Raw genomic sequence first — 12,918 nt, 5'->3', positions numbered from 1 at the left:
CTGTGCGTACACATCTCTTTAGGTGTCATACGGTTTAATTATCATGAATCTGTAACTCTCTGAAACCAACTAATCCCAGCTTTCTACAAGAAAGGAAACAGCATTCACACTATTTTTTGGTCAGCTAGCTCCCAAAGTTCTCTCAGCCTTACAGCCTTACAGCCTGTTAGAGGAACTGGACTGCCCTAATTATTGGAGCCGTAGACAAAACAAGCATGAGAAATCTCAAAATCAGGGGTAGTCAATGTTTTCTCATGAGTAGTTTACATCAGCTGTGGAATCACTAGCATGTTTGGCTGCTAATGGGCCTTTTGACTTAGCTCCTGCCTCTCAAGTTTTGCCCCAAGCAGCTACAGCCAGAAATAGGTGCGGCATTAGGCTTGTACTAGCATTCAGCACGCCTGCTCAGGAACTCCTCCCACACACTCAACTAGGGCAGGGACAGCCCACTGGACCTTTCTGCATTACACAATTACACACTGCTCCAGTCCCTGCAAATCAACTTGACACTTCAGTTAAGGAAGGGTTACCTACCTTGGGTTTAGCTTTCTAACGTCTACATTTCAGGCACTAGTGGGAGTTTTTCAGCATGCCCTTAATCAAGCATCTTTGCCATTCTACAATCTACCGTAGTTCCAGAAATGAGCCCTTACTCTTGTGATATAAATGCTTCATTTCCCAAACATGGCTTCTGATATGTGAAGTTCCCTCATCCAAAGTTAACTTAGGGCAACTTCCAGTTAAGTATTGCATATGACCTATATACCATATAGATGAGAAATCCTCCCCAAAGAATTCTGACCTCTCAAGCAACCTTCAAAGACTGGAGGTAAGTGAGAAATACAAGACCCAGCACAGCTGAGGTGCCACAACCCCAGGATCCACAGAAGGGAATGCTGACACGAAGAGGTGAAACAGCGTTCACCGCAGAATCTTCATAAGCTTAAAGCAACAGGTGCATGCGAGCTGTGAACATAGAGGTGGGCCCAAGACCAGGTCGACTTGCTGACAAGCCCTTAGCTTTCCTGTCTCGCTCTGCACACTCAGTGGAGCAGCATGTTTCTTTTCTGGAACAATGAGGCTTCAGCCTAGGTAACATGAACAAAGCAAGGAGGGAGAAGGGCAAAGCAGGTAGATAAGGCCAAAGGCCTGAAGGAGAGCTACAAAGCATAGAGTGGAATCTTCTGCTCACTCCCCAGGACAAGTCTGCAGGGACAGGGCCTAGAGTACTGGACTGGAAGATTGGTGCTACCAGCACTCCTTCAGGAGACTGTTACACAACAAACAGGAGCTGCAGCAGGTCAGCAGCCCCCAATGCAAGCACATCCCCAGAGATAACAGTATAATGAGTGACCTTCTAAAGCGTCACTAGTTAGAGCCCGTGACAAAGGAAAACAAGGCGGCCCGGTTTCCCATGACAATCTGTGTCCCAGCACAGCACAGTTCAGATTCCAAGATAAGTGCTGTAATCCTTCAGTTTCCTTTCCGTCTCAAGGGTGTAGCTCAGCAGCGGAGCACAGTGCCTAGCACACAGGGACCTGGATCTGATGGCCAGCAACACACACGCACTTAGAATATTGAGATGACTGGTTGTTTTGACTGCCAATGAGGAATTCTAGATTGACCAGTCCCCGCTCCTACACAAACATACAAGTACACAGGACTAACAGATAACAGTCAGCTAAGGAAATCAATCTTCAGGATTTCAAAAACAGTAGTGAACCACCAAAAAACAAGACTTCCTCCTAAAATACAAAACAAGAGCTGGAGAGATGGCTCAGAGGTTAAGAGCACTAGGTACTCTCCCATAGGTCCTGAGTTCAATTCCCAGCAACCACATGGTGGCTCACAACCATCTATAATGAGATCTGGTGCCCTCTTCTGGCATGCAGGCAGAAAACTGTATACATAATGAATAAATAAATCTTTAAAAAAACAAAACAAAACTGAGCAAGACCAGAAAAATCTAGTAAATCAAAAACTATGTCTACATGCTGAAAATTAACCTAAATACAGATGCCCATACATTGTCAGTGATGTAATGCTTACAATCTTGACAGTGTTGACAAGCTCTTGAATCCATAAAACCACAATAAACTAAAACCAAAAACAGCACAACAGTTAAAATGATGGTTATTAGAGCAGAAATTCCTATTTCAGCTTTAGGGGTTTTTTTTATTATTATTGTTGCTATTTTATTTTAAGTGTACAGGTGTTCTGCATATATACCTATGTACCACAAACATGCCTGGTGCTCTCTGAGGCCAGAAGGGGGCATTAGAGCCCCTGAAACTAAAGTTATAGATAGTTGTGAACTGCGGTGTGGAGTGGAGGTGCCATAAACCCACAACAGACAGTTTGTGTATGAGTTCAGGGGACCCGCACACTAAAGTAAAAGATGGAAGGCTAAACTTGGCCTGTCATCTGCAGCCTGATGTCATTGCTAGCTAGAGAGATACAATTCCAGAATAGGATCAGTGGAAGCAGCGAGGTTAAAATTCTGAAGGCATCTCTCTAGGCAACAGAATAAACAGAAGTTAAAAAAAAAAAAAACACGAAAAATACACGCAAAAATAAGTATAAGAGGTTTACCTAAAAATACTAATATAAGTTCATTACCAAAACAGGGAATTCAAAAAACAATAACAACAATAAAAAGAAAACCCATAACTTTTAAAAGTCAAAAGGAAAAATTAAAATAGCATATTAATTACCAAGTTGTTTAAAATTTCCTTTTAAAATTACATCTATAAATCTCAAAGACATGCTTTTTAGAAGGGAAAATGTTCCAAGGAAAAGTAGAGGTAAGTGTTTGTCCTACAAGGGTGTGCGCATTCGTGTGTGCGCCCTCCTGCACGCGTGAGGGAGCCACGAATGTCAGTGAGACCCCGGCCTTCATCTACCAGTCGAGATGCTGCAGTAACCTGTTGTCCTTTCTCCCCAGCCCAGCGTGCTGGTCTGTGAACGGTCTGCATTTGCCCTGAGCTGCGACCCGAGACGAGGCGTGCACAGCTTACACCCTTGCCATCTCTGAAGCGCAGTTAACAAAGCAGGTGATCCATCCTGGCTTCTCACAACTTTATGGCCCTTCACATTCTAATTTCACCCTTTTCTTTTTTCTTTCTTTCCGTGTCAGGGTCACGTGGAGAATGTAACCCAGACTGACCTCAAACTCTCCATCCTCCTGCCTCGGCCTCCCATGTGCTGAGATTCTAGGTGTGTGCCACCAGGACTGGTTCTGACACAGGAAAAATTGTGGTGCCTAAAAATAGTAAAGAAGCTGCCCAGGCATGTGCTGGGGCACAGCAGCCCTGGCACAGCCAACTACGTGTGGCCTTTCTTCCTTCCCAGGCAGAAACCTGCAATTCCTAGGAATCTCAGCAGAAACCCATTTCCAAGAGGGACTCTGCAATCCTGTGGTTCCTGCTGTCACTTTATTAGATTGCTACTCCACCCAGACATCCCCAAGGCCACTTAGCAAAACTGAGAGAGAAGTTAAGGCTTCTCAGCAACCTTTTCAGAAGTAACCTATGAGCCTCCAAAATGTAGAGACAGCTAATGCCAGGAACCGCCTACTCTCCCTTGAGGAGCCGGTACGCACACTTGGGTCCATCTTACTTTTGCACTTTTTCTTAAGCCTTGTACTTAACCCTGTATCAAAATGCTGTTAATAATATACACAGATCTGTGTCCTAAGTGCTCATCTTGAGATTCTGTCTAGTATCAAATCCATAAATCCTGGTTCTGAGTCAAAGTTCGTAAGTCCAGGGCAGTGGTTCTCAACTTGCCTGTCTCACACTTTTGGGGGTTGGAAGACCGTTTCACAGGGGTCACCTAAGACTATAGAAAACATACTTACGATTCACAACAGTAGCAAAGTTACAGTTACAAAGTAGCAGGGAGAACAACTTTATGGGTGGGGTCACCACAGCATGAGGACTGTTAAAGAATAACAGCACCAGGAAGGTTCAGAACCACTGCTCTGGGAATCTTCTCAGGCCAGTGAGGAGGGTATATGCACTCTGTCTGTCCTCTCTCCCCTCTGCTGACAGCTGCATGGAGGATTCTTTTTTAAAAGTCACATGAACGAAGTTTATTTTATTAAGATGTAACAATAGAATTCTATACAAAGCATCACCAATAAGCACTGACTTCTCACTGGCAGGAACACAGACTGTACTCTCCCCTCGCTGTGCTCTTTGGGAATTTAGGACAGTTTAAGCAGAGGCACTTGGTAAACTCACCTTTACTGCCACCTGTGAGACTTCTTGCTGGGGTTTGTAAATTTTCTACCACACTAACTATTATTTCAGGGCCTTACTTAAGAAAGTAAACAACTCAGGCAGTGATGATGTGTACCTGTAATCCCAGCATTTGGGAGGCAGAGGCAAGATTATCTCTGTAAATTCAAGCCCTGCCTGGTCTAAAAAGTGAATCCAGAACAGCCAGGGCTATTACACAGAGAAACCCTATCTTGAAAAACCAAAAAATGAAAACTCTGCAGGTTTCAAATAGGGCCTACATGTTGTTTTTAAAACTGTTTTAATTGTAATAAAGCATGCATATCATATACTTTACCATTTGAATGTGTGTAGGTGTACTGTACCCTGAGGCACACTTACACTCTGTGAGCTCATCATGGCCAGTCATCTCCAAACTTTTCCTGTTCCCAATGCAATGAGCAAACTAGTACACAGTAACATCCACCCACGTCCCTGGGGCCAGCCTCTGTTCTGCAGCCTGGTGAGTCTTTCAGAAATGTAGACTCAAACTATTTATCCTCTCATGTCTTCATTTTTATATTATTTAAGTAATTTAGTAATAATTAGTATGAGAATGAAAATTCGGAAGAAATGTTACTTATCCACCACACACACAAGCACACACTCACTAACACACATCCCCAAATTTATCACAATTAATACAGTACTTGAATCAGAACCTTGGTCCTCAAATATGTTTGGCAAATGCTTGTTTTTTGTTTGGAGAAGTGTTTGTCTGTTTACAGTGCTAGAGATTTAACACAGGGCCTTATCAGGCTAGGCAGGCACTCTACCACTGAGCTATATCCATAGCCCCGTCTGTATAATGTTTCTTTTAGTAAATTAATCCTACAGAGTTAAAAAAAAAAGAAAAATCCAAAATGCATGTTTTTTAAAAAAAAAAATTAAGCAAAACCTGATTTGAAATGTTTTAACTTTAATTCATACTCATAATAATTATCATACAAATAATCAAATCTGATGAGCAAATGATTACTTAAAATAATGACCACAAAGAAAAGATTCAAATAACCTTAGCACGAACCAAACAGAAATTACTAGGAATTAGACTGCCAGCATGTTAAATTCCTCTGCAGCCTAGGAAGGCAGGCAGGCAGGCAGGCAGGCAGGCACACAGGCAGGCAGGCAGGCAGGCACACAGGCGGGCAGGCAGGCAGGCAGGCAGGCACACAGGCAGGCAGGCACACAGGCAGGCAGGCAGGCACACAGGCAGGCAGGCAGGCACACAGGCAGGCACACAGGCAGGCAGGCAGGCACACAGGCAGGCACACAGGCAGGCAGGCACACAGGCACACAGGAAGCAAATACTAGCACTATTGCTACTATATGGAACTTTTTTGAAACGTTTACCCAGAACCATCAGCATCTGACAGGAACTCACTGGAAATTAATATATCAAGACAATATTTCTTAAGGAAAGCAAGCTAAAAACCAGGAAGCATGCACACAAAAGCTTCTCAAGAAACAAACAACCTGAATGCCCAAATTTAGGTTATTATACTAAAATGCAATAAAGAACCCTTCAGGTAATTACCTTTAATATATACAAAGTTTACAATAGTTCAAAAAGCAGGGAGCAGATTGATAGCAAATAATGAAAAAATCTTTCTGTTCACTGTGTAAAACTGTCTTTGTATCAAATGCTGATTTTTGTACCAACAGACAGGCCAGACTTTGGTACTAGCTGCATCCTATTTTATAAACACTCCAACACTTTCTGACTAGTTTAATAAAGAGCTGAACAGCCTATAGCAAAGGCAGGAAGGAAGGTGGGACTTCTGGGCAGAGGCAGAACTCTGGGGAGGAACTGGAGTCTGGAAGAGTGGCCAGCCTTAAGCAAAGAAAAACAAGGACTGGGAAAAGGTATTGAGAAGAGGTAATGGGCCACGAGGTGCCGTGTGGGCCAGGCCGGTGTTGTTTGGTTAGAAGAGCTGAGAATCTACCCAGCTACAGTGCCTAAGCTTACAACAAATATAATAAGTCTCTTTGTCGTTATTCAGGAGCTGGTGCTCCAAAGAAAGTCCTGGTTTAAAGAACATTATAAAACACAAAAATAACTAAAAATAAGGGTGGAGAGGGGAGCTGGAGTTGTAGGGCTTAGGGCAAGGGGAGGCAAGAACAAACTTAAGAATAAGCAAAAAGAGCCTTTCATGCCGGGGAGTGGTGGCACACACCTTTAGTCCCAGCACTTGGGAGGCAGAGACAGGTGAATCTCTGTGAATCTGAGGCCAGCCTGGTCTACAAGAGAGTCCAGGACAACCAGGGCTACAAAAAAATTACAAACAATACTTCAAGACAGTGAGGACGGGGAGTGGGGTGGCACAGGCAGTATTCCCAGCACTAGGGGACCAGTGGCAGCATAGGTGGATCTCTGAGGTTTAGGCTATCCTCCTTTACAGAGTGAGTCCCATGCTGGAGAGATGGCGCAGAGGTTAAGAACACTAACTGTTCTTCCAAAGGTCCTGAGTTCGGTTCCCAGCAACCGGTTACACGTTGGATCACAGCCACCTATAGTGAGTTCTGGTGCCCTCTGGCACGAAGGTGTACATGCAGGTGGAACACTATATAATAATAAATTTAAAAAGGAAAAAAAAAAAAAGAAAACCCAGAGTGAGTCCTAGTACAGCAAGAGGTAGAAGAGAAACCTTGTCTCAAAAATCCTTAAGGCTTGGCAATTTCTTCAAGAGAAAGCAATCTATATCCCAAAACACCAAAACAATCCCTTGAATCACCAAGATAAGACACAAACTGAAGACACCTTGCTTTAAAAACACAAGTGTATAATTATGGAAAAACAGGGCCTTCAAAGGAGAATGCTGGTTTATGAGTGAAAGGTCCTTAGCTCTCTGAAAGCACTAACCAGCTTACTTCTGAGCTCAAGCCCTCCTGGCAGCAGATACTGCCGAGTCGCTTCTCTGTTCCGGGTGGAGATGTCGATTATCCGAAGTCTATCTTAAGTCTTATATGCAGGGTTCAGTCTTACACACAGCATCTGACACAGATGCTTGCTTCTCTAACAGTATTAGGCCACGGGGACCAGAAACTCTAATAGCTTAGCATGCGACAAGCTTTTGTTGTTATTCCCTTTGCTACTGAACAAGTGCAGTTCATTTTTAGGAAAAAGCTTAACATTAAATATAAGTACATTAAATATATTACTAATATCTTACAGCATAGCCTTTAAAAGCTATATTCATTACACACGTACACACTTATGGTTTGATTTTCGGGAACATGGGCTCGATGAGTTGTCCTGGCTAGAGCTGAATATGAAATCCTTCATACATCTCAAATGCTGGGTTAACAGCCACTTATAAAAACAGTAACATTTCCTTTTGCCACAAAAACTGGTTAAGATTACATGCTACATTTATATTGTCTCTTGTAACATCCACCATTTTATGTAAACCACACTTGTCTGCAGCTCTGATACTATGTGGCAATTAGATCATCTTTGGGCCTCAGCACACCTTTATCTATAGGAGAAATAATATCTACCTCATATATTCATGTGCATATGAGATTAACCTCTGTTAACTACTAAATACAATGCTCAGCAGAGACCCAAGTCAATGCTGCTTATTTTTAATGCTGCATATTAATCAGCTACCTATTAAGAATTTATTCAGCCAGTTCTTCCCCGGCCCCAGAGTGCTACCAGCGCTGGCAAGACAGTTCAGCTGCTAACGCGACCACCTGAGTCCCCTCTCAGAACCCACTTTTAAAAAAGACAAGCGTGGTGGCACATGCTTGTAATCTCAGTGTTCGGGAAGCAGAGACAGGTAGATCCCAGGCTTGCTGGCCAGAGAGCCCAGCCTATTTGGTGAATCCCAGACCAAGAAGAAACTTTATATATAAAAGAGGGTGGGGTGGGGTATTGGAGAGATGGCACAGAGAGGTTAAGAGCTCTTGTTTCTCTTGGAGAAGGCCACCCAAGGTTCAGCTCCCAGCACCCACATAACGGCTCACAAGCATGCATTACTCAAATCCCCTGCTATCCGACCCCCTCTCCTGGCCTCTGAGGGTAGTAAGCATGCACACGGTACACAGACACACATACGGGTGAGACACTCGCAACATAAAATAAATAAATCCATTTTTAAATAATAAAATAAAAAAGACAAGGCCTGAGGAATGACACCAAAGTTGTCCTCTGGCCTCCATACGAACACATACGCACGCACACATGCACCCACACTGACAAGCGCGCGCACGAATGACACCAAAGTTGTCCTCTGGCCTCCATACGCGCGCGCGCGCGCGCGCACACACACACACACACACACACACACACACTCAAACAAAAAAAAAAAAAAAGAAAGAAAAAATAAAACCATGTAACTAAATGTTTTCAAATCCCAAATCTTCTCAGAATACATTTCTAGAAACAGAAAGCTGGCTCGTTATATTTAAACACCCAAAGTGCTCCCCAATTAGCTAAGCCACAGCCTCTGTTGAACTACGGGTTTTCTAGGTTTCTAGGAACTACAGGAAGCAGTCAGTGCTCAATCCACTGATGCTCAGAAAAACTGGCGAGAGATACAGCAGAAGCCCTCCGTTCGTTCACACCACCGGCCCTGAGGACTGCTCGGGAGGGTTAGTCAGCTTCTAACACGAACACGCCCCCTTCTCCCCCGGAAACATACTCCCTTAAAAGCAACCACCTTCCTGGAAAGAGCAGGGCTGCTGACACGCTCCCTGCCCGTCCGGCTCAGTGTCTGCCCCTCCGCCCTGCCCGCCATCCCCCGAGTCAGGCGAAGTGACTAACGCGTGACAGCCTTGGCCGCTGGACCGCGGTCCTGCGCTCCGGCAGACAGGCTGGCCCGGGCCGGCTCGACCCTCTCTGCCTCAATCACGGTTTGGAACCAGGGGACGCACGGAGTCCTGGCCGGTCCAGGTTCAGGGCGCAGTGGACACAGAGCGGACCTCGGTCGGAGGTCATTTATCACAGAAGGTCTGGGTTGCCCCGCCCACGCCGTCAACCAGAGTCAGGGTCTCGCGTGGGCGGGGAGAGCGGGGCCCGAACCATCGCACCCATCTCTCAGGCCGGCTCGGTCCTCAGTGGGGAGACTCCCAGGTCAGATGTCACGACTGGCCCCGCCACCCCGCACGGGGATGGCGCTGGGAGAAGCCAGGCTCCTACGGAACCGGACGGCCCAGAACCCTGCCCTCGGCTCCGATCTGGGGACAGTCCGGCGGCGGAGGTCGAAGGTCACGGGAGAGCTTCCGGCCGCCCTCGGGGTCCGGCGCAGGGGCACGGCGTACCTGGGCAGGAGCTAACGCCTGCTGCAGCAGCTGCTGCTCCTCGCTGATCTTCTGCTTCAGCTTCTTGAACATGGCGCGGCGAGGGGCCGGCGGCGTCTCTACCCGCGGGGCGGCCGGGCCCGGACCTCACCGCCTTCCTGTGGGGCTCGCGGGCACCTCGGGGCGCTCGTCCTGGGGGTGTTGGCGTCGCCGCCGCCGCGTCTCTTCTTCCTGGGTGCCACTGGCCGGCCTCGGGCCCCCCATCCAGCCCCGGCGGCGGCGGCGGCGGCGACAACGGCAGCAGGTGAACGCGCCCAGGGCGCCTGCGCGGCCGACGTGGAGCCTGTCGAGGGCTTGCTACGGAGCGCCGCGGTGGACAATTTGGAAGCGGTGTGGGTGAACGCGCGCGCGCAAGGACTCCTGCGTTGAAGCCAGACCGGGTCTTGGCGTTGTGCTGCCAAGTGGCGGAGCTTCCCCACCACTGAGCAAGCACCACAGTGAAGAAGGCTGGGGTGAGAGAGGTTGGTTGGTTGACTGGCTGGTTGTTTGGTTGGTTTTAAAAGAAGATCTGAGGCCGGGGATGTAGAGCGCCTGCTCAGCATATACAGGAGGACATGGATTCTAGCCTCAGCAGCACATAAACTGGGTGTGATTATGCACGCCTGTAATTCCAGCGTCCAGAGGTAAAGGCAGTAGGACCAGAAGTTCAAGGTCATTCTTACCCATGTAATGAGTTGAAGGCCAATCTGAGCTACAATGAGACCTTGGCTCAAAAATTAATAAATAATCCGGCCTTACTAAACAGACTGGCCTTGAATGTAGGAGCTGAAGTGATTTTCCTGCCTCCAGAGTAACTGAGACCTACAGGTGCACGGTTTTCTACCTGGTCAGAATTGCCAGCCTTTGATATTTGTGACTGCACTCAGAGGGGCCGTCATGCCCCACCGAGACTTTCCGGTATGAGAGAAAGCCTCCTGCATTCACGCCATGTAAAGTACTTCTGTGAGCTTTGCTCACCAAGTCCCATGTGAAGTTTCTCAGCATTCTGGGTTCTGCACCAGTCACTACCTGGATGGCATCCATTCAGTTCTGACCCTTCAGACACAGCGGTAAGGTCCAGGCATGCTGGCAAACAGCTCTAACTCCAGCACTCGGATGCTGAGGCTAGTTGATTTCTGTGAGTTCAAGGCCAGCCAGGGCTACCCTACATAATGACCTGGACTCAGAGACAGACAGACAGAGAGACAGAGAATACCAGATCCCACAGGTTGATGCTTCCATCCCATGACTGCTCCCAGCTTCCAGTGTCCAGTCACAAGCCCAGCTGGTCTGACTTGTGTTTCTGACCTACCAGCTATTATGGTTCCTGGGGTCCCCTCCTGAGATTTGATAGATTTGTTGGCACAACACACAAAACTCAAGGAAATGCTTTGCTTACATTTACCAATTCCTTACAAAGGGATGGCAAAGAATACAGATTCATAGCCAGAAACCTGAGGAAAAGAGTCCTGTCTCCAGGCATATAACTCCCCTGTCTTACTTTGCTTGCAGACATTCAAGGCAGGAACCTGGAGGCAAGAGCGGAAACAGGCCAGGGAGAAATGCTGCTTACTTGTTTGTTCCCTGAGGCTCACCCAGCTTGCTTTCATATACCACCCAGGACCTCCTGCCTCGGGGCGGAGCAACCCACAGTAGGCGGGGCCCTCCCACCGTCAATCATTAAGAAAGATCATGCCCCCACAGACTTGCCTACAAAAATGGTTATAAGGGTTTACATTTTAAAGTGAGAGCCAGGCAGTGGTACTCACACCTCTAATCCCAGCACTCAGGAGGCAGGTGGGTCTCTGAGATCCAGGCCAGCCTGGTCTACAGAGTGAGGTCTAGGACAGCCAGGGCTACACAGAGAAACCCTGTCTCAAAAAACAAACCAAAAAAAAATTAGGAAAAATAACCAATGGGGTGATTCCAAATTAATAAAATTAGAGATTAAAAGAGAACATTAAAATAGACACAATGAAATCTAGAGGGTTATTAGGGAAAACTTTGAAGACTTCTATTCTAAAAAGAAGTAAAATTAAGAAAAAAAAATGGATGAATTCCTAAACATATACAACCTACAAAAACTAAGAAACACCTTAAATATTTCTGAAATGAGCAGTGAAGTTAGGACAACATTTTAGTCACAGTTCTCTAAAAGAACAAAACAGATGGCGTGAACATATAACATGTTTGTGGGGGGGGTGATTTCTTAGGCTGACTGATGGAACGTGGCCTGGGTACCCCAACAGGAGCTGTCCAGATGTGGTGGATAACCACAACCCACCATCACCAACAACCGAGGACTGAACAAATTCACAACTGGGAATTCTACCATACTCTTAAAGAATTGGCAATCTTAACAACCTGGAAGGAATACAACTTATTCTATGTAGCCAGTATTATACTAATGCCCAAACCAGGTAAGGACACACAAACACACAGAGAAAACTATGTGCCAATTTCCCTGATGAACATAGGCACAAACATTCTCAGCAAAATACTTGCAGATTTGGAGGCTGGAGATGGCTCAGCAGCTAAGAACATTTGTTACTTATGTAAAAGTAGGAGCCAGATTCAGTTCCCAGTATCCACATGGTGATTCACAACCCTCTGTAACTCCAGTTCTAGGGGCTCTAAAACATTTTTATGAACTCTGAGGACAGCAGACATGCTATGGTGCACAGTCAGAAATGCAGACAAAACACCCATACACATAAAAACAAATATTTCTTAAAAGCTATATGTTACAAACATCTAAATGGAGAAAAACAGAAAACATTTCCTGCAAAGTTGGAAGCGCAGCATGGATGCAGTAAGAGAAGAGAAATAAAAGGGATTCAGACGGGAAAGGAAGAAGTCCAAATTCCCCTATTCACAGATTAAATGACCTGGTACTTAAGAAAGCCTAAAGACTCCATCTGAACCCTTAGATTGAAGAAATACTTTCAGTCAAGTCTTAAGATACAAAATGAATAACAAAAATCAGTAGTTTTCTGCATACCAATAATGAACTTTAAGAAGAAAAAACCTGGAAAAGCTTCCCTTTACAGCTACCAAGCAAAACAAAACAAACACTTAGGAGGATAGCTAGTCAAGGCAGCGCAGCTCACACAGGACCAAGGCAGCCATTGAACTGAGGCCACTGTGAAGCCGGTGCCCTTGACCCACAGCTCCCATGACACTGATTCCTCTAAGTTCTCCAAAGCTGCTCCCTAATGGCTGGTTGACCATTATCCCCATCGGTGTAGTTGGTCTTTTTGGTTGCAGTACTGAACTTGTACATTCAGACAAGTATTCTCAAATGTAAAAGTATATCCACTGCATTTTCTTTCCATGCCAGATTCCTTAACAC

General features: G+C 45.9%; 1 protein-coding gene across 6 annotated transcripts in view; it reads right to left on the bottom strand.

Annotated features, from left to right (window-relative positions):
• Positions 1-9,885, bottom strand: part of Golga4 (golgin A4) — an 87,669-nt gene extending 77,784 nt beyond the window's left edge. For 4 of the 6 annotated variants that reach the window (XM_055601822.1, XM_055601823.1, XM_055601825.1 and 1 more), the window contains exon 1: positions 9,549-9,883. In XM_055601822.1, coding sequence (XP_055457797.1) covers positions 9,549-9,620 — 72 coding nt within the window. In that variant the 5' untranslated portion in view covers positions 9,621-9,883. Of the gene's footprint in view, positions 1-9,548 lie in introns of all 6 variants that reach the window. The other 2 variants (XM_055601826.1, XM_055601827.1) reach the window with 2 other exon arrangements.
• Positions 9,886-12,918: the final 3,033 nt, after the last annotated feature.

This window comes from Psammomys obesus, unplaced genomic scaffold, assembly GCF_907164565.1.
Source record: "Psammomys obesus unplaced genomic scaffold, mPsaObe1.curated_primary_1811, whole genome shotgun sequence".
In the NCBI taxonomy this organism is placed as follows: Eukaryota; Metazoa; Chordata; class Mammalia; order Rodentia; family Muridae; genus Psammomys; species Psammomys obesus.
The sequence above is the reverse complement of the archived record's forward strand: the minus strand, read 5'-3'. Positions and strand labels throughout refer to the sequence as shown.